We start from the raw sequence: 24,926 nt of genomic DNA, 5'->3' as shown, positions 1-24,926 counted from the left end.
TAATCCCAGCACTTTGGGAGGCTGAGGCGGGTGAATCACGAGGTCAGGAGATTGAGACCAGCCTGGCCAACATGGTAAAACCCCGTCTCTACTAAAATGCAAAAAAAAAGAAAAGATCGGCCAGGCGCGGTGGCTCACGCCTGTAATCCCAGTGCTTTGGGAGGCCGAGGTGGGCGGATCGTGAGGTCAGGAGATCGAGACCATCCTGGCTAACACAGTGAAACCCCGTCTCTACTAAAAAATACAAAAGTTAGCCGGGCGAGGTGGCAGGCGCCTGTAGTCCCAGCTACTCGGGAGGCTGAGGCAGGAGAATGGCGTAAACCCAGGAGGCAGAGCTTGCAGTGAGCGGAGACCCGGCCCCTCCCCCCCACCCCGGGGACAGAGCGAGAACCCATCCAAAAAAAAAAAAAAAAAAGATCTTGGCACATCTCCCACCTCCCCTAGATGTGGGTATCCCTTCCATCACCCATGTCCCCACCCTAGAGCTGTAGCTTTGACTGTCCTTTCCTTTCTCCCTGTCTGTCCATTTCAGAACATAGGCTATTCTGCTTCCAACCATCCAAATCCTCTCTCTTTCTCAGAGCCAAAAGAATGAAGTTTTTTTGGATGTGGTCGAGAGATTGTCTGTACTGATAGCATCTAATGTAAGTTTGAGCTCCCAAACCTGGAACTGAGGACAAATGGGACTTGAGAAACATGGTGGGGTGGTTAAGACTCCCAGCAACGGCCACACAGCAGCTCATGCTTGTAATCCCAGTGCTTTGTGAGGCCAAGGTGGAAGAATTACTTGGGGCCAGGAGTTTGAAACCAGCCTGGGCAACATAGCCAGACCCTGTCTCTACAAAAAATACAAATAAACAAGTTACCCAGGCATGGTGGTGTACACCTGCTGTTCCAGCTACTTGGGAGGCTGAGGCAGGAGGATCACTTGAGCCTAGGAGGTTGAGGCTGCAGTGAGCCGAGATTGAGCCACTGCACTCTAGCCTGGGTGACAGAGCAAGACCCTATCTCTTTAAAAAAACAAAACAAAAAAAAGGCAGGGCACGGTGGCTCATGCCTATAATCCTAGTACTTTTTGGCAGGCCGAGGTGGGTGGATCACTTAAGGTTAGGAGTTTGAGACTAGCCTGGCCAACATGGTGAAACTCCATCTCTACTAAAAATACAAAAATTAGCCATGCATGGTGGCAGACATCTGTAATCCCAGCTACTTGTGAGGCTGAGGCAGGAGACTCTCTTGACCCTGGGAGGTGGAGGTTGCAGTGAGCCGAGATCACACCGCTGCCAGCCTGGGCAACAGAGCGAGACTCTGTCTTAAAAAAAAAAAAAAAAAAAAAAACTCTAACCTTGATCCCCCTGCCTCTCAGGGCTCCCTGCTGAAGGTGGATGTGCAGGGAGAGATTCGGCTCAAGAGTTTCCTTCCCAGTGGCTCTGGTGAGGCCTCTGCAGGCGGGACCCAGGGTTGGGGTTAGGGCAGGTTCCTTGGTGTCTTAAACCGTGGAGTTTGCTGAGCTCCCCTGATGTTCTCTCCTCCAACAGAGATGCGCATTGGCTTGACGGAAGAGTTTTGTGTGGGGAAGTCAGAGCTGAGAGGTGAGGAGAAAGTGGGTCTTTCTCCCCTTGGAGTAGGTCATTGCCGGAGAGTTCATGGAGAGAAGTCAGAGACGGAGCCTCCCCCCTTCTTGTTCCTCTCCCAAAACATGGGTCAGGAGAGAAGTCTCTTTCTTTCCAGGTTATGGGCCAGGAATCCGGGTCGATGAAGTCTCGTTTCACAGCTCTGTGAATCTGGACGAGTTTGAGTCTCATCGAATCCTCCGCTTGCAACCACCTCAGGGCGAGGTCAGGGTTGGGGTGGCCTCATAAATTCCATCCACCATGGGGAAGGGGTCAGTGGGGGCATGAGACCAAACTAACCTTGTTGCTCTCTGGTCTCTCAGCTGACTGTGATGCGGTACCAACTCTCCGATGACCTCCCCTCACCGCTCCCCTTCCGGCTCTTCCCCTCTGTGCAGTGGGACCGAGGCTCAGGCCGGTGAGACCATTTCCTGGGTTCTAGAACTACCTTGGAACCCAAGCCAAGACCTGTATGTTCCCAAGACTCACTGCAGAGTGAGGGTGGTGGTAGTGGTGATGGAGTGCAAATTGGAAAAAGTCTTGGGCTGGGCGTGGTGGCTCACACCTGTAATCCTAGCACTTTGGGAGGCTGACGCGGGAGGATCACTTGAGCCCAGGAGCTCCAGACCAGCCTGGGCAACATAGCGAGACCCTGTCACTCTGAGAAAAAAAGGGAAAAAGCTTTGGCTAATGGAGTTGGGCTGGACTTCAGCCCTTTTCTCTCTTGGGGGTACAGCCCATACCCACACAGCCCTGCATGGAGGCCCCTAGTGAGGAATGGTGAGATGCCAGTAGGCGATGGCCTGAGTCATGGTGTTTTACCCTCTCATCCAGGCTCCAGGTTTATCTGAAGTTGCGATGCGACCTGCCCTCGAAGAGGTAAGAGTGAGGCTGGCGCCTGGCCGAGTTCAACTCTGTGGGACAGGAGACAGGGCCAGGGCACCTGCTACTTCTCCCTTCAGATGCAGCTGCCAGCCTCAGAATCCAGTTAAGGTAGAGGCTGTAGCATTTGGGAAGGTGGGGGACACCTGTGCTGAAATCCTGTTGTGACATTGAAGAGGAACAGGACAAGGGACCATGCCTTCCTGGGGCTGACTTTGTTCCTGTCTCCTCTGTAGCCAAGCCCTCAATGTCAGGCTGCACCTCCCCCTGCCTCGAGGGGTGGTCAGGTGAGTGTGTGCACCCACCACGGGGAGATTCCTGGGGAGAGAGTGAGCTCAGCACGACGGGCCTTCCCCAAGAAGGCTCTAAGCCCAGCACCTTCCCTCTCCAAACTCCAGCCTGTCTCAGGAGCTGAGCAGCCCAGAGCAGAAGGCCGAGCTGGCAGAGGGAGCCCTTCGCTGGGACCTGCCTCGGGTGCAAGGAGGCTCTCAACTCTCGGGCCTTTTCCAGGTATTTGTATTTGCCATGGACCCCTAAGCCCCTCTCCTCCCACCGTCATTTAACGGCCCCCCCACCCTCCCGAAGCAGTGCTGCCTCGTCCCCCCAGTGTGGTCAGCTTTCTGCCCTCTTTCCTCCCCCTGCCTCTGCCCCTCACAGATGGACGTCCCAGGGCCCCCAGGACCTCCCAGCCATGGGCTCTCCACCTCGGCCCCTCCTCTGGGTCTGGGCCCCGCCAGTCTCTCCTTTGAGCTTCCCCGGCACACGTGCTCCGGCCTCCAGGTTCGATTCCTCAGGCTGGCCTTTAGGCCATGCGGTAATGCCAACCCCCACAAGTGGGTGCGACACCTAAGCCACAGCGATGCCTACGTCATTCGGATCTGAGGCTCCCCAAATGAGGACACAGCAGCCAAGGCGGCAGTTTGTCCCACGGAACAGTCTTTTTCTTTTCCAGCCTCCTGGTCTTGGGACTCTCAATATGGGCAGGAAGAGTCCTCAGTCCCGAGAGACCAGGAGCGGGCAGTGGGCCCAGCCTTTCTGTGGTATCTGATGCAGGAAGGACTGCAGTGGATCAGAACTTACAAACCAAACTTTTATTCTGAGGAACTGACTGTACAATATCTAAAAAGAAAGTGACATGAAGGAAGCAATCTACAACCTCCTTCCGCTTAGTATGCATGCACGTGTGTACATGTCTGCATGTGTGGGAATCCAGGGGCTGGCAGGTGGAGCATCACGGAGCAGGCTGAGGGGAGCCAGAGTTGGGGGGCTGGGAGCCATTCGCTTTTGGAGTCCCTGGAGCTGGAGGGGGACTGTCCCCAGGTTCCTGCTTCCCCCCGCAGAGGGCACTGCCGCTGAGTGGGGAGGGGGACGATGCTGGTGGAGGAACTGGAGAAGGATGGGAAACGGGGCCTCCTTTGCCCTCCCCTGTTGGGGGAAGTGAGACCACGATATACTTCTGGACACTCCCGGGACCAGAGGGAGCAGTGCTGGGGGGTGCGGTGGTGGCGGTGGAGACCAGCTTGACGATGGGCTGCACACTGGGGACGGTGGTGGTGACGGGTGAGGTGGTGGTAGAACCTGAGCCAGGGGCTGAGGTGCTGAGGGACAGGACCTGGATAGAAAGAAAAAGTGGGTCCGCTTGCCCTGTGCCCTCCCTGCCCCTCAGAGGCCTGGCAGGGACACTTCACTTGCTCCCTGCCTGAACAAGTTGTTCCTGTAGTTGACCCCGTAGACAGCTATGGCTGGAGACCTTGCTCATGCAGGGCAGCTACGGACCTGCAGGACCATGGTGGGTGCCTCTTTCAGCTCCTGACTTTGGGCCCAGAGGGGACTGTGCTCTACTCCTGGGCCTCCCCAGGGTGCTCTGAGGCAACCTGGGCCGTCCGGATGCTCCCTGTCCCACACAGCTCTGCATACCTGCTGGGTGGATGGGGCGCTGGAGGACGACGACATTACAATAAACTTGGTTGGAGGAGGGGAAGGCTGTGGTGGGGCAGCTGCGCGTGCAGACACCAGTGTCTGGACAGGAAGTGCGATGGAGCCAGGAACCTTCAGCAAGCCAGGGGTGCGAGGGCCAGGCTGCGGGGCCTGCGAGAGGGTCAGCGTGGGCCGGGGCTGTGGGAAGAAGAGGAAAGGGGATGTGGCAGCATCTACTAAGAAGAGTGAAGGGAGAGGCCTGGGCTCCCCTTGCTCTTCCTCAGTGGCTCTCACTGGGGCTGGAGCATCCTCACTCGGCCTGGTTGCCCTGAGACTGCTGACTCGGGGCCCACGTGGCTGTGTGAATGCCCTTCCCACACTGGGGTCCTCCTCCGCTTCCTATTCCTCCTCCCCACCCGGCCACGGACCTGCGTGATGGTCAGAGTGGTCCTGTTGACCTGCTGAGCCTGCAGAGCAGCCTGGGCCCGAGCCTTGACCACATGGGAGCAGAGGAGAGGCCCAAGGGACCCGAATTCTGCCCGGTAGGCATCCTGATTGTCAGGCGGTGGGCGCAGCTTTGCCAGAACAGGGGCACAGTGTTTCTGCAGACAGAAAAAAAAGCCAGGTAGAGGGAGGGCTGGTGACACTCTGAGAAGAGCCTTGGGGATGCGATAAAAAAGGACATTCCTTATCTCGGTGCCTCTGATGGAGGCCAAACTATGCTGAGCCGTTAGTGTGTGTACAGAACACTGGGCTTTCTCAAAACAAAAGATGGGCACGGGGCCAGTTGCAGCATCTCATGCCTGTATCCCAGCACTTGGGAGGCTGAGGCGGGTGGATCACTTGTCAAGAGTGTGAGACTAGCCTGGCCCAAATGGAGAAACCTTGTCTCCACTAAAAATACAAAAACTAGCCAGGCATGGTGGCACGCACCTATAGTCCCAGCTACCAGGGAGGCTGAGGTACTAGAATGCTTGAACCCAGGTGGTGGAGGTTGAAGTGAGCAGAGGTTGCATCACTGCACTCCAGCTTGGGTGACGGAGTGAGACTCAGAAAAAAAAAAAAAAGAATGGCTGGGCGTGGTGGTTCATGCCTGTAATCCCAGCACTTTGGGAGACTGAGGCTGGCAGACCACCTGAAGTCAGGAGTTCGAGACCAGCCTGGCCAACGTGGTGAAACCCTGTCTCTACTAAAAATACAAAAAATTAGCCAGGCATGGTGGCACATGCCTGTGGTCCCAGCTACTCGGGAGGCTGAGGCACAAGAATCGCTTGAACCTGAGAGGCAGAGGTTGCAGTGAGCCTGAGATCGTGCCACTGCACTCCAGCCTGGGTTACAGGGTGAGACTCCCATCTCAAGAGAAAAAAAAAATGAAAACATGGGCACTAACATGTGAATGAACTTGCTAAATACTGTGGCAGAACAGTTAATCAAGAGGGCATTTGCCTTGTACAGAGAAGACCACACAGTAACACAGGAGCATTGGGGAAGGATGGTCCAAATGCCAAAGGCTGAGCATGTGAGCCCTTCTTTCTTTTTGGGGGAGTGGTGGTCTCCCTCTGTAACCCAGGCTGGAGTGCAGTGGCACGATCATAGCTCACTGCAGCCTTGAACTCCTGGGTTTAAGCAATGCTCCCACCTTGGCCTCTCTAGTAGCTGGGACCACAGGCACATGTCACCACTCCCAGCTTTTTTTTTTTTTTGTAGGCGGGGTCTCGCTACATTGCCCAGGCTGGCCTCCTAGGCTCCCAGAGTGCTGGGATTACAGGCAGAAGCTGTCACGCCCAGCCCCCTTATTTCTTTTTTTTTTTGGAGATGCAGTCTCGCGCTGTCACCCAGGCTAAAGTGTAGTGGGGCAATCTCAGCTCACTGCAGGCTCCACCCCCCAGGTTCATGCCATTCTCCTGCCTCAGCCTCCTGAGTAGCTAGGAAAAGAGGCACCCACCACCTCGCCCAGCTAATTTTTTGTATTTTTAGTAGAGACGGGGTTTCACCGTGTTAGCCAGGATGGTCTCAATCTCCTGACCTCGTGATCCGCCCGCCTCTGCCTCCCAAAGTGCTGGGATTACAGGCATGAGCCACCACGCCCAGCCAGCCCCCTTATTTTTTACTCAGCCTGAGTCTCAGTCTTTCCATCTGTAAAATAGTATCAGACTCTGCAGTATGTTCTGAAAACAGAAGGCAAAGATGGGAGTAGGTGAATAAAATACACCATATGCTTGCTAAACGCCACCTGTCTCTTGGGGGGTCGGGGGCACAGATGCAAGGACAGGGGCTTCGGTTACCAGCAGAAGGCTCTGCACATGGTCTGCTCCAATCCGGTCAATGTTGCTCAACACAGGGCCATCCAGCACACTGCGGATCCGCTCCCCTTCCTGCTGCAGTCGGGGCAGAATCAGAGTCTTGATAACCTGTTGGAAGGGAAAGGGAGAAGCCAAAGCCGGAGGGTCACGAGGGTCTCCCAGGTAGGGGCACAGTGCCCTCTATAACCTCATGACTGCGTCCCCTCCCCCATTTCTTCCTCCCAGAGGCCTAACATCGTGTCCCAGCTCAGCCAAGCCTGCGATGGAGCCATAACGAGTCGTCCAGGGCGTCTTCTCGTCCACCCAGCTCTGTAAGGGGAAGGAAATAAACTAAGATGAAGGGGTCTAAAAGGATGATTGATAGGGACCCATGTCTTTCATAGACACTTTCCTTGTAAATCATTAAGACATGACAGTGAGGCCAGGCGCGGTGGCTCACGCCTGTAATCCCAGTACTTTGGGAGGCTGAGGCAGCCAGATCACCTGAGGTCAGGAGTTCGACACCAGCCTAGTCAACATGGTGAAACCCTGTCTCTACTAAAAACACAAAAATTAGCCAGTTGTGGCCAGGCGCAGTGGCTCACACCTGTAATCCTGGCACTTTGGGAGGCTGAGGCAGGCAGATCACCTGAGGTCGGGAGTTCTAGACCAGCCTGACCAACATGGAGAAACCCCGTCTCTACTAAAAATACAAAATTAGCCAGTTATGGCTGCAGGCACCTGTAATCCCAAGTACTCAGGAGGCTGAGGCAGGAGAATTGCTTGAACCCAGGAGGCAGAGGGTGCAGTGAGCAGAGATCACACCACTGTACTCCAGCCTGGGCAAGAGTGAGACTCCATCTCAAAAAAAAAAAAAAGGCATTACAGACAAGCCTGAAGACCCTTAGACCCCCACAAGTTCCAGTCCCTCTTCCCTCTGCCCTTGTTTCCAGTGTGACTTCCCCCAACCAGAGGTGGCCAGTGATGAAACAAATGGTGCTTAAGTTTCCCTGGCTCACCTTGGTGAAGGTCTTGGTGATCCGGGACTGGATGTTGTTAGTGGTTGTGCTAAAATGCTTGCAGATCTGGGCCACCAGGCGGGCAGCAAAGTCTCGGAGTGCCCAGTGATTGTCCACATCTGGTCGCAGGCACAGCTGTCTGCTCACGATGCAGGTCATCACAGCCGGAATCAGCTCATGGACCTAAGGGAGAAGGGCGGGGCAGCTCATTCTGGTTTTGTTTGTTTGAGACAGTCTCACTCTGTCACCCAGGCTGGTGTGCAGGGGCACAATCATGGCTCACTGCAGCTTCAATCATCCAGGCTCAAGCAATCCTCCCATCTCAGCTTCCCAGGTAGCTGGGACCACAGGCATGCACCACCATGCCTGGCTAATTTTGTTTTTGTTAATTTTTTTTTGTAGAGACAGTAGTCCTACTACTATCCTCAGGCTGTCCTCAAACTCCTGAGCTCAAGCGATCCTCCCACCTCGGCCTCCAAAGTTGCTGGGATTCCAAGTGTGAGCCACCGCTGACCACTGACTTCCTGTTGGTGGCAGCAGGGTCCCTAGTCCCTGGAAGGGAAGGTGGGCAGGACCACTCACGTATTTTTCTAGATAGAGCGTGGGGTTGTCCATCAGCGCCTTCACCATACGCATCAGGTAGATGAGTAGGGCCAGGTTGTTCTGAACCACATTCACACGGACCTGCGGGAGGGAGGAGTGCTGGGCATGGGGCAGGGAGACCCTCACAGGAGCTTCCGCTGCCGTCCCTGCACGGTGGAACCTCATGCTCACCCCCTCCGAGATGAAGGTACTGAACCGTGGCAGCATCTGATACAGCCCGGGGTCCGTGGCAATGCTTTGCAGGGCTTCCTGTGGGAGGAGGGAAGCCAGTCAGGTGGGGGTAGGATGTGGGGAGCAATTCATAGGACCCCCAGGACGAGGAGTCTCAGGGCCAGGGCAGGCTGGTAGGGCCCTCACCGCCCTCTTGGCCTCGCAGGAGCCCACACAGGCCTCGGTGATCTCCTTGTAGTAGAGCTGCTGCTCCACAGACAACTCATGGATGCTCCGCGGCTTCAGTCGCAAGGGGGCCCCCTCCAGCAAGGGCGGTGCCTTCTTCTCTTTCCCTGTGTGATTGGAGAGGTGGGTCTGACAAAGAAAGCTCCAGAAAAAACCTCAGTAACAGAAGAACCTTAAGCCTCCACTTCTCCTGAGACTCAGGAGACCCGGCTTCTTCTTAGGCTTCCCCATCCTTTCTGGGGCTCTCTGGCCCTGACCTCAGCCACTTCACAGATGGCCACATGGAGGCTTGGCATGGTGGCTCACACCTGTAATCCCAGCACTTTGGGAGGCCAAGGCGGGTGGATCACATGAGGGTGAGTTTGAGACCAGCCTGGCCTACATAGCAAAACCCTATCTCTACTAAAAAAAACTACAAAAATTAGCTGGGCGTGGTGGTGGGCACCTGTAATCCCAGCTACTCAGGAGGCTGAGGCAGGAGAATCGCTTGAACCCAGGAGGTGGAGGCTGCAGTGAGCTGAGATTGTGCCACTACACTCTGGCCTGGGTGACAGAGTGAAACTCTGTCTCAAGAACAAAAAAAGGAAACAAAACAAATGGCCATGTGGCTTTAGGCAAGAGTCCAGAGAGGCCTGGCCTAGGACTGACCTTTGCCGTCGGCTGTGGTGGCCCCTTGACCTTTGCCCTTCAGGGGTCCGTCTTCCTCTTGGCCTGGCTTGGCTGACTTCAAGGGTTCTGTGGCTTCCGCCTTCTGTTGCTCTTTGGGAGCTGGTGGGAAAGCAGGCACAGCGGGAGGCGTGACGAGAGTAGCAGGAAAAGTAAAGGGAGGAGGCTGGATGTGGTGGCTCACACCTGTAATCCCAGCACTTTGGGAGGCCAGGGCGGGTGGATCACCTCAGGTCAGAAGTTCGAGACCAGCCTGGCCAACATGGTGAAACCTCATCTCTATTAAAATTACAAAAAATTAGCGGGGCGTGGTGGTGTGTGCCTGTAGCCCTAGCTACTCAGGAGGCTGAGACACAACAATCGCATGAACCCAGGAGGCAGAGGTTGCAGTGAGCCGAGATTGTGCCACTGCACTCCAGCACTCCTGCACTCCAGCACTCCTGCACTCTAGCACTCCTGCACTCCAGCACAGGCAACAGAGTGAGACTCCATCTCAAAAAAAAAGGTGGAAGGAGGGGGAAAGGGACCCAGAGACCCAGAGGGTGGGGCATGGAGGTTACCTGGGGGCGGGTTCTCGGGGATAGCTGGCTGGCAGCCCTCGATGCTCAGCCAATGAGCTGCAAGGAAGGCAGGTGTCAAGGTGAATTGCCGCGCATGGACACTGGGGAGTTGTTCCATGCTATTGAAGCATGTTTCCACTCCTGCTCCCCTTGCAACTCCCTAGGGATCTCACACTGAGCTTTTCTTCTATTGTGAGGCTACTCACACCCACACGCATCTGTCCTCCTTTCCTTCCTCCCTGCCACCCTGCTCTCCCCTCCCCCAACCTTTGAGGCAGACGTCCAGGGGCACCCGGGGCAGAGGGGTATTGATGATGTCGCTCAGATCAACCTCCTTCTCCTCGTAGAAGTAAAGCTCCCGGCCCCCACCAGAGGCGAAGCGGAAAGGAATGAACTCCTGGGCGTGGAAGCCATAGAGTGGCTGTGGCAGGAGAGAGGGGCACGGGTGAGAAGGGAGCTGGAGGAGACCTGGCTGAAGGATGGCGCCTCACCCCGACCCCATCGCCCTGTCCCCATCACCCGCCCCCTGCCTGTCTCCCCAAATCACCTCGACATTCTTTAGCTTCAAGGCGTAGTCAATGTCACTGGTGGTGAGCTTCTGCCGCTTCCCCATGTGCATGAACTTCAAGGCATCCTGGGGTGGGTGACGGAATAGACATCAGCCCAAAATCCTAAGGACGGGGCCCCGGGCGACATCCTGGACCCAATGTGGAGCTGGATAGAAGGGCTGGGTCACCTGTGCGATTTCTTTGATGCGGTAGCTGACCTCATCCGTCAGCAGCTGGCAGGTCTCCTCCTGAATCTGGGCGATGCCCATGGATTCAGCCACCACCTTCATGGACTCCGAGGGCAGCACAGTGTTGCTAAGCTTCAGCTTCTTCTCCTCAGCCATTCTGGAGTCCCTCTTCTCCCTGGAAGGATGAAGCCCCCGGTGGAGAGACGGAGACCCTGGCAGAGGAATGGGGCAGGCAGAAGAAAAAGAAATGTGAGGCCAGGCGCAGTGGCTCAAGCCTGTAATCCCAGCACTTTGGGAGGCTGAGACGGGCAGATCACGAGGTCAGGAGATCGAGACCATCCTGGCTAACATGGTAAAACCCCGTCTCTACTAAAAATAACAAAAAATTAGCCAAGTGTGGTGGCGGGCGCCTACAGTCCCAGCTACTTGGGAGGCTGAGGCAGGAGAATGGCATGAACCCGGGAGGTGGAGTTTGCAGTAAGCTGAGATCCGGCCACTGCACTCCAGCCTGGGTGACAGAACGATACTCCGTCTCAAAAAAAAAAAAAAGAAATGTGAGACACGGGGAGGGGGCAATAAAGGGAGGACAGTGGGGAGAGGGGAGGAACTCGGGGTGTCTTCTGTCCATCCCCACGAGTCAGCCCTGAGGTGTAACAGAGAAAGATAGAAATCTGGGCTGGTGCCAGGTGCCATGGCCCACACCTGTAATCCCACCAGCACTTTGGGAGGCCAAGGCGGGCGGATCACTTGAGGTCAGGAATTCAAGACCAGCCTGGCCAACATGGAGAAACCCCATCACTACTAAAAATATAAAATTAGCAGGGCGTGGTAGTGCACACCTGTAATCCTAGCTACTACAGAGGCTAAGGCAGGAGAATCACTTGAACCCAGAGGGCAGAGGTTGCAGTGAACCAAGATCATGCCACTGCACTCCAGCCAGGGTGACTCCATCTCAAAAAAAAAAAAAAAAACTCTGGACTGGGCCTAGTGGCTCATGCCTGTAATTCCAACACTTTGGGAGCCCGAGGGAGAAGGATCACTTGAGCCCAGCAGTTCACAACCAGCCTGGACAACACAGCAAGACCCCATCTGTACAAAAAATACAAAAATCAGTTGGGTATGCAGGCACACGGCTATAGTTCTAGCTACTTAGGAGGCAGAGGTAGGAAGACTGATAGAGCCCAGGAACTCCCAGGCTCAAGCAATCCTCACACCTCAGCCTCCCAAGTAGCTGTGACTATAGGTGTATACCACTGTGCACAGCCAATTTTTTGCGGGGGCAGAGACAGAGTCTCACTATGTTGCCCAGTCTGGTCTTGAATTGCTGGGTTCACACAATCCTCCTGCTTCGGCCTCCCAAAGTGTTGGAATTACAGCCCTGAGCCAGCAGGCCCAGCCCAGATTTATATCTTTTTCTGTTACACCTCAGGGCTTCAATCTCAGCATTTTGAAGTCTTGGGCTCAAGCAATCCTCTAGCGTTGGCCTCCCAAACTGTTGGAATTAAAGGCGTGAGTCGAACTACCTGGCCCAGGCTCAGGTTTCCTTATCTTCACAGTAATGCCATCCATGCAGACACTTGTTCTTTATCTGAGCCTTCACAACAAATCCACCAGGTAGGCCAGGTGTGGTGGCTCACGCCTATAATCCCAGCACTTTGGGAGGCCAAAGTGGGTGGATCGCTTGAGGTCAAGAGTTTGAGACCAGCCTGAGCAACATGGTAAACCCGTCTCTACTAAAAATAGAAAAATTAGCTGGGCATACGGCGCGTGCCTGTAATCCCAGCTACTTGGGAGGCTGAGGCAGGAGAATCACTTGAACCTGGAGGGTAGAGGTTGCAGTGAGTTGAGATTGTCCAGCCTTGGCAACAGAGAGACTCCATCTCAAAAAAAAAAAAAAAAAAAAAAAAAAAAAAAAATAAATCCAACTGGGCACGGTGGCTCACGCCTGTAATCCCAGCACTTTGGGAGGCCGAGGCGGGTGGATCATGAGGTCAAGAGATTGAGACCATCCTGGCCAACATGGTGAAATCCTATCTCTACTAAAAATACAAAAAATTAGCTGGGCATGGTGGCACGCGCCTGTAGTACCAGCTACTCGGGAGGCTGAGGCAGGAGAATCGCTTGAACCTGGGAAGCGGAGGTTGCAGTGAGCCAAGATGGTGCCACTGCACTCCAGCCTGGCGACAGAGCGAGACTGTCTCAAAAATCAATCAATCAATCAATCCAGCAGGTAGTCCAACCTGACTCCCCTGCTCCCACTGCTTGGCCCAGGTCACCATCATCCATCCACTGGGTAACTCCAAAAGCCTCCTAACGATGTCTCCCGGTGTCTACCCTTGCCTCTCTCTACATCTATTCCTAATGTTGCAGCCAAAATGCTTCCGTCAAACTGTAAAGCAGATTGTCATTTCTTTGCTCAAACCCTCATAATGGCGCTCCACTTGCCATAGAGTAAAATCCAAAATCCTTATCATGGCCAGGTGCAGTGGTTCAGCTCATGCCTGTAATCTCTGCACTTTGGGAGGGTGAGGTGGGAAGACTGCTTAGGCTTAGAAATTCCTGACCAGCCTGGGCAACATAACAAAACCCTGTCTCAGGCTGGGCACAGTGGCTCATGCCTGTAATCCTAGCATTTTGGGAGACCAAGGCAGGCAGATCACTTGAGGTCAGCAGTTCAAGACCAGCCTGGCCAACCTGGTGAAACCCCATCTCCACTAAAAATACAAAAATTAGATGGGCGGGCACCTGTAATTGCAGCTAGTCGGGAGGCTGAGGCAGGAGAATCACTCGAACCAGGACGCGGAGGTTGCAGTGAGCAAAGATCTGTGTCACTGCACTTCAGCCTGGGCGACAAAGCAAGACTCCTTCTCAAAAAAAAAAAAAAAAAAGACAAAATCCTTATAATGTCCTACAAAGCCCTTCAAAATTTGCCTTCTCCCCATTATATCTCTGATCGCTCTTCCTTCCTTCTTCCACTTTGATCCAGATACATATTCCTTCTGGCTGCTCCTTAAACTTGCCAGGCATGCACTTGCTTAATAGCTTTTGCTCCATTCCCTCTGCCTGGAATGTTCTTCCCAAATGTCTAACTGGCTGCCTACCCTGACCACCCTATTTAACTCTGCACTCTGCCCTCAGAGTGGGGGCAGCCCACTTCTTTTCCGTAGCATTTAACATCATCTGGGCCTGGCGCGGTGGCTAACGCCTATAATCCCAACGCTTCGGGAGGCCGAGGCAGGCAGATCATGAAGTCAAGAGATCGAGACCATCCTGGCCAACATGGTTAAACCCTGTCTCTACTGAAAATACAAAAATTAGCTGGGCATGGTGGCGTGCGCCTGTAGTCCCAGACACTTGGGAGGCTGAGGCAGGAGAATCACTTGAACCCGGGAGGCAGAGGTTGCAGTGAGCAGAGGTTGCACCATTGCACTCCAGCCTGGCAACAGAGCGAGATTCTGTCTCTGTCCACCATGTAAACAGGGCTCTTCTTTTTTTTTTTTTTTTTTGAGATAGAATTTCACTCTTGTTGTCCAGGCTGGAGTGCAATGGTGCGATCTTCGCTTGCTGCAACCTCCGCCTCCCAGGTTCAAGCAATTCTCCTCCTGTCTTAGCCTCCCGAGTAGCTGGGATTACAGGCATGCACCACCACACCTGGCTAATTTTTGTATTTTTAGTAGAGACAGGGTTTCACCATGTTGCTCAGGCTGGTCTTGAACTCCTGACCTCAGGTGATCCACCCACCTTGGCCTCCCAAAGTGCTGGGATTACAGGCGTGAGTCACTGTGCCGGGCAGACAGAGCTCTTTATGATGTTCACTGATGTATTCTAGGAGCCCTGGGACATCATAAATATTTGTGAAGTAAATGAATTAGTTGTAAGGCTTAGAGATGTTGGTGCTCAGTAAATACTTGGTATCACTGTTATTAATAGGTCATAGGCCCAAGCTTTGAGCCTACACTGTAGCTAAAAGCAAAGTGGAGCCAGGTGTAGTGGCTCACGCCTGTAATTTGGGAGGCCAAGGCGGAAAGATCACCTGGGGTCAGGAGTTCGAGACCACCCTGGCCAACATGGTGAAACTTTGTCTTTTGTAAAACACAAAATTAACCAGACATGGTGGCGGGCGCCTGTAGTCCCAGCTACTCAAGCTACTTGAGAGGCTGAGGTGGGAGAATCGCTTGAACCCAGGAGGTGGAGGTTGCAGTGAACCGAGATCGTGCCACTGCACTCCAGCCTGGGCGACAGAGGGAGACTCCGTCTCAAAAAAAAAAAAAAAGCAAATTGGAGCCAAGAGAGGTAGCTCACCCCAGTAATCCCAGCACTTTGGGAGGCAGAGGTGGGGGGATCGTTTGAGGCCAGAAGTTTGAAACAAACTGGTCAACATGTGAGACCCCCATTTCTGCAAAATTTAAAAAATTAGACGGGCGTGGTGGGGTGAACCGGTCATCCCAGCTACTTAGGCGGCTGAGGCGGGAGGAGCGCTTGAACTACTGAGGAGTTGGAGGCTGCAGTGAGCCAAGATGGTGCCACTGCACAACAGCCTGGACAACAGACGGGTACCCCGTCTAAAAAAAAATAATAATAATAATAAGTGGCACACTTGGAGCTGGACATTAGGAAGATTAACATCAATACTGTTCAGGAGTAGCACAAGTAGGGTGGGGCCGTGCTGGAAGGATGGGAAGAGGGAGACCGAAAAAGAAATTGGTTCTTTTCAAACCATCCCTGAGCTCTTTCCCCACTTTTGTAAGTCTTATCTATAGGGAACACAATTATTCGAGACATACTCTGTGCCTGGCGCCGGGTTTACAAGAGGCGGTCGTGTCCCACTTCCCTGGCGAACTCCTACGAATCCTTCAATACCCGGCGGTACCCTCTGCCAGTAAAGGCTCATAAAACACGCTACAGTCACAGGATCTCCTCAGATCAGTGGAGGCGGCAGGAAGGCGTCCCAGGGGAGGGTTAACTTGAGCGAGATCCCAGCAGAGAAGCAGGTCGAAGATCCCCGGGCAGCGCGAAATGAGGCTCAGAGAGCCCACCCCATCTCCTGCAACATCTCTCCAATGCAGGCACACACACGGGGTCCCCACGAGCACAGACACACAACCAACCGTCCTCTTTCCAATCCCCACTAAGGGACCTTCAAAGGGTCTCCTCCCGGGTACCACTCAGACCCGCCCCCGCCAGCCGAGCGCGGGCAGCAGGAAAACTCTAGCCGCCGCCGAGACGCCGCTCACCCGGCGCTCGGCGCCATCTTGGCCCCGCCCCCTCCTGGAAGCAGGTCCTGGCAGAGCCGAAGAGCAAGTCACTGCCCCTTCCCCGTGCCAGAATAAGTCCTCTAGGCTTACAGAATGAAATTATATTTTAAAAATTTGTTTCTACATCTACATATAAGAACCACTCCCTCTTGGTGTAATTAGTGTAATTTATTCCTTCACTACCCAGCTGCCAGGACCTTCAAGAGGCGCCACAAAACGGAGGCAGGGAAACCCGGAGCAACGAGGCCGCACCCCTGTTGGGCTGATCTTGCGCATGCGCCGACCTTGCCAGGCTGGATTTAAGGTTGCCGCCAGCCGCTGGGAATTTAAAGGAGCCACACTGCCTCTCCGAAGTTGGTTTGAAGGCAAGCGGTGATTGTTTGTGGACGGCGCTTTGTCATGGGACCTGTGCGACTGGGAATATTGCTTTTCCTTTTGGCTGTGCACGGGGCTTGGGCTGGGATGCCGAAGGAGGAGGACGATGACACAGAACGCTTGCCCAGCAAATGCGAAGGTATTTGAAGAGGGTAGCCCCTGTGGGCATCGCCCGGCCACACCTCCTTCTTCTAGGCCGGACATCCTGGACTGTATTGGGTGGGTCACCCGACCTCCTTGAAGGCTTGAGGGAGGTTCTGGTGGAGCTTGGCTGAATTTGGATGGGGTCAAGGAAGCGAACGTGTAGTGCCACCTCAAAGCTGCATCCAGCGAGCGCCTGCATTTTTTTGGCTGGCTTGGACACCCCCGCCAATGGATTGTGGGAATTGTAGTTCAGGGACCATCGGCCCTGGACTGCCAACTTTTAGAGCATCTTCAGTGCGGGTTTCCCTCATGCCACCAGACCTTAATCTGCAGAGACTGCAGGAGCCGGGTGTGAGGCTCAGGCCTTGTGGACATCCGCTGCCCTACCCTAGCATAGACGCTCCCAAATTACAGGCCCCACGCCCCGCTGAGGGGGTTTGAGGGTGAGTAACTCAGGCTTTGAAGCTCATAAACAAAAGGAGGCCGCACAAGTAGGAGAGGTTCCCCATCCGGTGAGACTTTGCAGACGGTGCGTACTACATGGATTTTTCAGCAAGCAGCACCTTCCACAGCTGCACTAGTGTGGCGCCCATTTGAGAAAGGGGACTGGCCCTGATGTCCTAGTTTGCTGCCCTCCTGACTTTACGTTTCTTCCCTGGATTCTTTTTCTCTTCGCTTCACCCCCCCCAAAACTGTATTTCAGTATCATGAAAGGCAGTCATGATAGTCTCATGACTTGGTCCTCATCTCTGTCTCCTTTTACCTCCGTGTCCCGCTCTTCTCCCCTGACTTGTCAATCTTTTAAAACGGACTTAATCACCTAATTGTATCAGTCCTTGCTTTAACACCTCTGCAGGCCTTCTGTCGATATACAGCCCACAGGCCTGGGCACAGTGGCTCACATCTGTAAACCCAGCACTTTGGAAGGCCAAGGTGGGAGGATCACTTGAGCCCATGAGTTCAGGCCCAGCTTCACCATATCTTGTCATCCTTGGTTTATCTGTCCCAACTACACTGACAGAGACCTGTAGATAGAGATAATAGGTTTTATTGCTATTGTTAGTATGCATACAGAAGGAGCTCAATAAATAACTGCAGGATAACAGTGAATACTTATACAGTACTCACTATGTGCCAGCCTTTATATATGTTGATTTATTTAATCCTCATCACACTCCTATGAGGGACATACTATTATCCCATTGTATTTATTATATACATATATATATATATATGTATGTATGTATTTTTTTTTCTTTTGAGACAGTCTCATGCTGTTACCCAGGCTGGAGTGCAGTGGTGCAATCTCAGCTCACTGCAATCTCTGCCTCCCGGGTTTAAGCGATTCTCCTGCCTCAGCCTCCCAAGTAGCTGGGATTACAGGCGTCCACCACCATACCCAGCTAATTTTTGTAGTTTTAGTAGAGACAAGGTATCACCATGTTGGCCAGGATGGTCTCAATCTCTTGGCCTCATGATCCACCTGCCTCGGCCTCCCAAAGTGTTGGAATTACAGGCATGAGTCACCACACCGGCCTATTTATTTTTAATATATTTTACTTTGAGATGGAGCCTTCCTTTGTTGCCTGGGCTGGAGTGCAGTGGTGGGATCTCAGCTCACTGCAACCTCCACCTCCTGGGTTCAAGTGATTCTCCTGCCTCAACCTCCCGACTAGCTATTACAGGTGTGCACCACCACACCTGGCTAGTTTTTGTATTTTTAGTAGAGATGGGGTTTCACCATGTTGGCCAGGCTGGTCTCGAACTCCTCAAGTGATCTGCCCATCTCAGCCTCCCAAAGTGCTGGGATTACAGGCGTGAGCCACCACTCCTGGCCTATTATCCCATTTTAAAGATGAAGAAACTGAGGCACAGCAAGCAGGAAGATTGCCATACAGCTGCTAAATGGCTGAGCGAGGATTCCAATCCAGCCAGTCTGGCTCCAGAGTCTGCACTTGTATGCTCTGCTGCCTCAGGTCATCTGCAGAATGAATGGCTGGTGTGTTTGTCTGTCTTTCACCTCCCCTGGACATTTCTCCTCCCCACCAGTGTGTAAGCTGCTGAGCACAGAGCTACAGGGGGAGCTGAGTCGCACTGGTCGATCTCGAGAGGTGCTGGAGCTGGGGCAGGTGCTGGACACAGGCAAGAGGAAGAGACACGTGCCTTACAGCGTTTCGTGAGTCCTTCATGCTCCTCCCTTTTCCAACCCCCAAGGGAGCTCTGGGAGTTCCTACAGCATCCAGGGAATCTGTTTCCTCTCTTTCCACAGAGAGACAAGGCTGGAAGAGGCCTTAGAGAATTTATGTGAGCAGATCCTGGACTACAGTGTTCACGCTGAGCGCAAGGGCTCACTGAGATATGCCAAGGTCAGACCCTTCCCCAGGGCAGGACCCTACTTCTCAGAAACAAAGATCTGTATCCCCTGAGGTCCTCCAGAGGTTATCTGCCCATCATTTCACCATCATGGGACTCACCTGTGAATCTCCAGCAGTTGACAAAACTGAAATGGCAGAAAGGGGAAAGGAGGGGAGGGGTGGGATGGTGGGCTGGGCTGATGCCAAATTCTTAATCTCTCAGGGTCAGAGTCAGACCATGGCAACACTGAAAGGCCTAGTGCAGAAGGGGGTGAAGGTGGATCTGGGGATCCCTCTGGAGCTGTGGGATGAGCCCAGCGTGGAGGTCACATACCTCAAGAAGCAGGTAGGATCAGATACTGCACCATCCAGGGAGGTGAGAAGGGAACCTGAGAGGGGAGCTAGGTTCTAGGGTTCGACTGTAGGGGGCGTCTACCCCGAGCATGGGGAATGGGGCAGAGTGAGGACTGTGCCATTGATTCAAGTGGGGCCAGGACCGGTGGGGCATGGTGGCTCGGCTCACACCTGTAATCCCAGCAATTTAGGAGGCTGAGGCAGGTGGATCACCTGACGTCAGAAGTTCGAGACCAGCCTGGCTAACATGGTGAAACCCCGTCTTTAATAAAAACACAAAAATTAGCCGGGCATGGTGGTGCACGCCTGTGATCCCAGCTACTCGGGAGGCTGAGGCAGGAGAATTACTTGAACCCAGGAGGTGGAGGTTGCAGTGAGCCGAGATCACACCATTGCACTCCAGCCTGGGCGATGGAGCAAGACTCCATCTCAAAACAAACAAACAAACAAAAGAAGAAATCATAATGAGCTGGGTGAAGTGGCTCACAACTGTAATGCTAGCACTTTGTGAGTCCGAGGGAGAAGGAGTGCTTCAGGCCAGAGTCCAAGACCAGCTTGTGCAACATAAGAGACCCTTCTCTACAAATAATAATTTTAAAGAATTTCTTTTTTTTTTCCGAGACAGAGTTTCACTCTTATTGCCCAGGCTAGAGTGCAATGGCACCATCTCAGCTCACCACAACTTCCACCTCCCGGGTTCAAGCAATTCTCCTGCTTCAGCCTCCTGAGTAGCTGGGATTACAGGTGCCTGCCACCACACCCGGCTAATGTTTTGTAATTTTAGTAGAGACGGGGTTTCATCATGTTGGCCAGGCTGGTCTCGAGCTCCTGATCTCTGGTGATTCGCCTGCCTTGGCCTCCCAAAGTGCTGGGATTACAGGCGTGAGCCATTGGGCCCTGCCTTAAGGAAAATTTTTAAAAAGTAATAATGGGCCGCGTGCAATGGCTCACATACGTAATTCCAGCACTTTGGGAGGCAGACGCAGGCGGATCACGACATCAGGGATTGAAGGCCATCCGGGCCAACATAGTGAAACCCTGTCTCTACTAAAAATACAAAAATCAACCGGGCGTGGTGGCGTGTATCTGTAGTGCCAGCTACTCGGGAGGCTGAGGCAGGAGAATTGCTTGAACCTGGGAGACGGAGGTTGCAGTGAGCTGAGATCCCACCACTGCAGTCCAGTCTGGGCGACAGAGCAAGACTCCATCTCAAAAAAAAAAAAAAAAAAAAGGTTGCTAATGATATCCACCATCACTTATCAAGCACCTACTGTGTCCCAGACTCTGGATCACATACTTTGCATCTGCAGCCTCATTTTACCCTCAACAACCTGATGTGGTAGGTGCAATTACCGTACATATTTTACAGCCAAGGAGCTAAAACTCAAGAGTTTAATAACCTACTTGGCAGAGTAGGTGCTGGTAAATGTTTGTTGAATGAATGAGGATCGCACATCTAGTAGGCCAAGCTTAGCTTCCTGGCTACCGGCCTCTCCAAAATCAGTCAGGTTGAGGAGGGAGAGAAGACAGGAGGGATTCCAAATTCCTCCAGAGCAGATACTCTTCTGGCCCTTTTACTTGACCAGTGTGAGACCATGCTGGAGGAGTTTGAAGACGTTGTGGGAGACTGGTACTTCCACCATCAGGAGCAGCCCCTACAAAATTTTCTCTGTGAAGGTCATGTGCTCCCAGCTGCTGAAACTGGTAAGCATGGGGATTGAACTCTCTTGCCAAGCCATACCTCCCTTGCTTCCTGGACTAATATCTAAATTGTTTTCTGTCATCCAATCTAGCATGTCTACAGGAAACTTGGACTGGAAAGGAGATCACAGATGGGGAAGAGAAAACAGAAGGGGAGGAAGAGCAGGAGGAGGAGGAGGAAGAGGAGGAAGAGGAAGGGGGAGACAAGATGACCAAGACAGGGGGCCACCCCAAACTTGACCGAGAAGATCTTTGACCCTTGCCTTTGAGCCCCCAAGAGGGGAAGGGATCATGGAGAGCCCTCTGAAGTCTGCGCTCTCCCTGCTCCACAGCTTTCAGGGTGTGTTTGTGAGTGACTCCACCCAAGCTTGTAGCTATTCTCTCCCATCTAACCTCAAGCAAGATCTTGGTGAAACAGCATGGCATGGCTTGCGGGGTGGAGGGTAGGGGTGGAGGTCCTGCTCCTACAGATGAACTCCATCCAGCTCCTTAATTGGCAGGTGTATGTGCTGACAGTACTGAAAGCTTTCCTCTTTAACTGATCCCCACCCCCACCCAGAGGTCAGCAGTGGCACTGGAGCTGTGGGCTTTGGGAAAGTCACTTAGCTCCTTAAGGTCTGTTTTTAGACCCTTCCAAGAAAGAGGCCAGAACGGACATTCTCTGCGATCTATATACACTGCCTGCATCCAGAAGGCTACACACCAGCAAACCGTGAAGGAGAATGGGACACTGGGTCATGGCCTGGAGTTGCTGATAAGGTCGGTGGGGTAGATACTTGGTCTACTTCAGATCAGTGTCACTGAGAGCTCACCATATAGTTTCATAGGTGCTAAATTTTCTATATTGCTATTAAACTTTTTTCTTTTTTTCTAAAAACTAGCTGGGCCCAAAGTTTCAAACAGCAGGGCACACATAGCTAGCTGGTGGATGAGGCAGCATCCAGAATGGCTGCTGTCTTGTTAAGCTGAAGTTGCAGCTTGAGCAACATAGTGAAACCCCACCTCTATACACACACACACAAATTAAGAAGACTGCAGGGCTGGTGGTGCAGCACCTGTAGTCCCAGTTACTACAGAGGTGGAGATGGGAGGATCACTTGAATCCAAAATATCAAGACCAGCCTGGAGGCTGGTCGAGGTGACTCACACCTGTTATCCCAGCACTTTGGGAGGCCGAAGCAGGCGAATCACCTGAGGTTAGGAGTTCGAGAGCAGCCTGGCCAACAATAGAGAAACCTCGTCTCTACTAAAAATACAAAAATTGGCTGGGCATGGTGGTGGGCGCCTGTAATCCCAGTTACTCGGGCGGCTGAGACAGGAGAATCGCTTGAACCCAGGAGGCGAAGGTTGCAGTGAGCTGAGATCGCGCCACTGCACTCCAGCCTGGGTGACAGGGTAAGACTCCATCTCAAAAAAAAAAAAAAAAATTTAGAGGGGCGTGTACGCCTGTGTTCCCAGCACTTCGGGAGGCCGAAGCAGGAGGATCGCTAGAATCCAGGGGTTCAAGGCTAGGGAGAGCTACGATGGTGTCCCTACACTCTAGCCTGGGCGACAGGGAGAGACTTTGTCTCAAAAGAAAAAAAGACCAGGCGCAGTGGCTCACACCCGTAATCCTAGCACTTTAGGAGACCAAGGCTGGAGGATCGCTGGAGCCCAGGAGTTCCAGACCAGTCCCGGCAACAGAACTAGACCCTGTCTCTACAAAAAAAAGAGGAAAAAATAGAAACCTTAGCTGGGCTTGGTGGTGCGCGCCTGTGGTCCAAATACTCGGGGGGACTGAGACGGGAGGATCACATGAGCCTAGGAGGTCGAGGCTGCAGTGAGGTCTGATCGCGCCACTGCACTCCAGCCTGGACAACTGAGCATGACCCTTCCTCAGAGCTAATGGCGCTTCATAATTCTGCAGTCCAAGGAAGCTTCTGGGATCGCGGGGCGGAGAACAGCCAGGAGGCTGGAGTCCAAATGGCCTCCCGTGGCAGACGGTAAAGGCGCCGGAACTACAGCTACCTCCGCGGCGCCGTTTCGGCCGCCATATCTGGGTGCACGGGAACTCGCAGAGGACAAACTCCCACGCGCGTTTTTGATTTCTGCGCTTTCCTCGAGTGAGGCAAGACTTAGCAGAGGCCCAAGGTAGAGCGCGGCTAGGATTCGATAGAGGGGAATACAAAGGATAGCCTTAGGAGGGTGACGGGCAAGGACGTACGTACCGCTAGAGGAACGGGGCAGGGGCCGAGGACGCCGAGGGAGGGGCGGGCCCAAGTGTGAGGGGAGGCTGGGCGATACCATCTTGGGCAGGGGTCGAGGGTGATACCAACTTAATGGGAGGCGGGTGGCAGAGAACCGAGGCTTAGTGGCAGTGGCGGGGCCGGGCTCGGGTTGGGGATCGCAGAGGGATAGGACGGTCGCCCACTGCTCCATTTCCTTTCTTCCCAGCCCGTCCCTTCCTGCCAGGAGCAGCCTCATGAGGACCGAGCCATTGCGCGGGGCGTCCCCTCTGCTGGTGCCCGGCAACCCCTACTCCGTGGTGGTTCTGCTGCAGGGCTACGCGGAGCCCGAGGGCGTGGGTGACGCTGTGCGAGCCGACGGCTCCGTAACCCTGGTCCTACCCCAGACCCGGGGTCCGGCCTCCAGCCACCGAAAGTCCCCGCGCGGTAGTGGCGGCGCAGAGGCCGCCCTGGAGGAGGCGGCCCGTGGCCCCATCCTGGTGGACACCGGGGGCCCCTGGGCTCGGGAGGCGCTGCTGAGGGCGCTGGCGGGGCAGGGCGTGGCCCCGGGAGACGTGACGCTGGTGGTGGGGACCCATGGGCACTCGGATCACATCGGGAACTTGGGGCTGTTCCCAGGCGCGGCTCTGCTGGTCTCCCACGACTTCTGCCTCCCCGGAGGCCGCTACCTGCCCCACGGGCTGGGTGAGGGGCAGCCCCTGCGCCTGGGCCCGGGGCTCGAGGTGTGGGCCACGCCGGGCCACGGGGGCCAGCGCGACGTGAGCGTGGTGGTGGCCGGCACGGCTCTGGGCACCGTAGTGGTGGCGGGGGATGTGTTTGAGCGAGATGGGGACGAGGATTCGTGGCAGGCGCTGAGTGAAGACCCCGCAGCCCAGGAGCGGAGCCGGAAGAGAGTCCTGGTCGTTGCCGACGTGGTCGTACCTGGTCACGGGCCCCCCTTTCGAGTGCTCAGGGAAGCCTCGCAGACCGAGACGGAGGGTGGAGGGAATAGCCAGCAGGAGCTGGTGGTCGGAGACGAGGAGCCCGCCCTGCACTGATCAGCCCGGAGAGGGACTGGACTCTTGTAAGCCCTAACAGCGAGGAGTTGCTGGAGACAAAGAGCAGTCAAGGGTGGGAGCTTCCAGCCCTTCCAGGAGGCTAGTTTTCCAGTGAGGACGGTGCACCAGACACTGCCATCACATCGTCAGTATCACTGCCTATCTCTGCCACCAAACTAAGATCAAAGGACGGGCTCAGCTCCCTGTACATTCTCCCGGGGCCTCAGTAAAATGGGAGAAGGTTCCTGGGAGGGGTCTCCAAAATAAAAATGGAAACTGCATTGAAAATCATAGTGCCCTAATGTAAATGTGAAGCATTGATGGTGATAATCGTGCAAACATGGTAATCTGCAAATGCAGCAGGGGCATACTTTGGCCAGTTGCCCCTTTCTTATAGGATGGAGGTTGCTGAGAGAAGGTGCAGGGCATAGAGATGACCCCTTAGTCACATATTTTTCTGTCACACAGGCTGGAGTGCGGTGGTGCAATCATAGCTCACTACAGCCTCCAGCTCAAGCCATCCTTCTGCCTCAGACTCCCAAGTAGCTGGGACTACAGGGAAGTGCCCCTATACCCCGCTTTTTTTTTTTTTTTTTTTTTTTTTTTTGAGGTGAAGTCTTGTTCTGTCTCCCAGGCTGGAGTGCAGTGGCATGAACTCGGCTCACTGCAAGCTCCACCTCCCGGGTTCACACCATTCTCCTGCTTCAGCCTCCGGAGTAGCTGGGACTACAGGCGCCCACCACCATACCTGGCTCATTTCTTTTTTTTTTCTTTTCTTTTCTTTTCTTTTTTTTTTTTTTTTTTTTT

General features: G+C 54.0%; 4 protein-coding genes across 7 annotated transcripts in view; 3 read left to right on the top strand and 1 right to left on the bottom strand.

The window, feature by feature from the left end:
* The window catches only part of AP4M1 (adaptor related protein complex 4 subunit mu 1), a 7,078-nt gene extending 3,413 nt beyond the window's left edge, over positions 1–3,665 (top strand). For 2 of the 3 annotated variants that reach the window (XM_017885977.1, XM_017885978.1), the window contains exons 8-16: positions 582–644; positions 1,367–1,433; positions 1,539–1,592; positions 1,732–1,838; positions 1,937–2,031; positions 2,448–2,492; positions 2,732–2,782; positions 2,894–3,005; positions 3,153–3,665. In XM_017885977.1, the coding sequence (XP_017741466.1) occupies positions 582–644; positions 1,367–1,433; positions 1,539–1,592; positions 1,732–1,838; positions 1,937–2,031; positions 2,448–2,492; positions 2,732–2,782; positions 2,894–3,005; positions 3,153–3,377 (819 nt within the window). In that variant the 3' untranslated portion in view covers positions 3,378–3,665. The remainder of the gene's footprint in view (positions 1–581; positions 645–1,366; positions 1,434–1,538; positions 1,593–1,731; positions 1,839–1,936; positions 2,032–2,447; positions 2,493–2,731; positions 2,783–2,893; positions 3,006–3,152) is intronic. The other variant, XM_017885979.1, reaches the window with a different exon arrangement.
* Positions 3,565–15,952, bottom strand: TAF6 (TATA-box binding protein associated factor 6). Its single transcript, XM_017885975.1, has 15 exons — positions 15,459–15,952; positions 10,675–10,886; positions 10,486–10,572; positions 10,206–10,359; positions 9,939–9,995; positions 9,361–9,480; positions 8,674–8,819; positions 8,488–8,565; positions 8,296–8,397; positions 7,714–7,896; positions 6,950–7,024; positions 6,698–6,823; positions 4,841–5,014; positions 4,413–4,610; positions 3,565–4,107 (listed from the first exon to the last, which is right to left on the bottom strand). Exons 2-15 carry the CDS (start codon positions 10,828–10,830, stop codon positions 3,727–3,729), a joined length of 2,037 nt encoding a protein of 678 aa, XP_017741464.1. The 5' UTR covers positions 10,831–10,886; positions 15,459–15,952; the 3' UTR covers positions 3,565–3,726.
* A 238-nt stretch (positions 15,953–16,190) lies between these two features.
* On the top strand, positions 16,191–21,734 carry CNPY4 (canopy FGF signaling regulator 4). Its single transcript, XM_017885990.1, has 6 exons — positions 16,191–16,443; positions 18,498–18,624; positions 18,718–18,814; positions 19,026–19,148; positions 20,743–20,860; positions 20,950–21,734. The coding sequence occupies exons 1-6, from the start codon at positions 16,329–16,331 to the stop codon at positions 21,111–21,113; spliced, it is 744 nt and encodes a 247-aa protein (XP_017741479.1). The 5' UTR covers positions 16,191–16,328; the 3' UTR covers positions 21,114–21,734.
* MBLAC1 (metallo-beta-lactamase domain containing 1) lies at positions 21,525–24,410 on the top strand. Of its 2 annotated transcripts, none has more exons than XM_017885989.1 (3): positions 21,525–21,616; positions 22,764–23,056; positions 23,291–24,410. In XM_017885989.1, exon 3 carries the CDS (start codon positions 23,319–23,321, stop codon positions 24,117–24,119), a length of 801 nt encoding a protein of 266 aa, XP_017741478.1. In that variant the 5' UTR covers positions 21,525–21,616; positions 22,764–23,056; positions 23,291–23,318; the 3' UTR covers positions 24,120–24,410. The 2 variants fall into 2 exon arrangements, with proteins under 2 accessions (XP_017741478.1, XP_017741477.1); XM_017885988.1 differs by having other exon boundaries at positions 21,531–21,616; positions 22,764–22,987.
* The last annotated feature ends 516 nt before the right edge of the window (positions 24,411–24,926 follow it).

The sequence above is a fragment of the Rhinopithecus bieti genome, unplaced genomic scaffold (genome assembly GCF_001698545.2).
Source record: "Rhinopithecus bieti isolate Rb0 unplaced genomic scaffold, ASM169854v2 scaffold_14454, whole genome shotgun sequence".
NCBI classification, from domain to species: domain Eukaryota; kingdom Metazoa; phylum Chordata; class Mammalia; order Primates; family Cercopithecidae; genus Rhinopithecus; species Rhinopithecus bieti.
This window is presented reverse-complemented; position numbering and strand designations above follow the sequence as displayed.

Coding starts and splice junctions, on each gene's coding strand:
- TAF6 (XM_017885975.1), bottom strand. CDS start 10,830: ATGGCTGAGGAGAAGAAGCTGAAGCTTAGCAACACTGTGCTGCCCTCG. Junction 10,573..10,674: donor GCATCAAAGAAATCGCACAG/GTGACCCAGCCC, acceptor CACCCACCCCAG/GATGCCTTGAAGTTCATGCA. Junction 8,820..9,360: donor CACCACAGCCGACGGCAAAG/GTCAGTCCTAGG, acceptor CCAATCACACAG/GGAAAGAGAAGAAGGCACCG.
- CNPY4 (XM_017885990.1), top strand. CDS start 16,329: ATGGGACCTGTGCGACTGGGAATATTGCTTTTCCTTTTGGCTGTGCAC. Junction 19,149..20,742: donor TCACATACCTCAAGAAGCAG/GTAGGATCAGAT, acceptor TTACTTGACCAG/TGTGAGACCATGCTGGAGGA. Junction 20,861..20,949: donor GCTCCCAGCTGCTGAAACTG/GTAAGCATGGGG, acceptor CATCCAATCTAG/CATGTCTACAGGAAACTTGG.
- MBLAC1 (XM_017885989.1), top strand. CDS start 23,319: ATGAGGACCGAGCCATTGCGCGGGGCGTCCCCTCTGCTGGTGCCCGGC.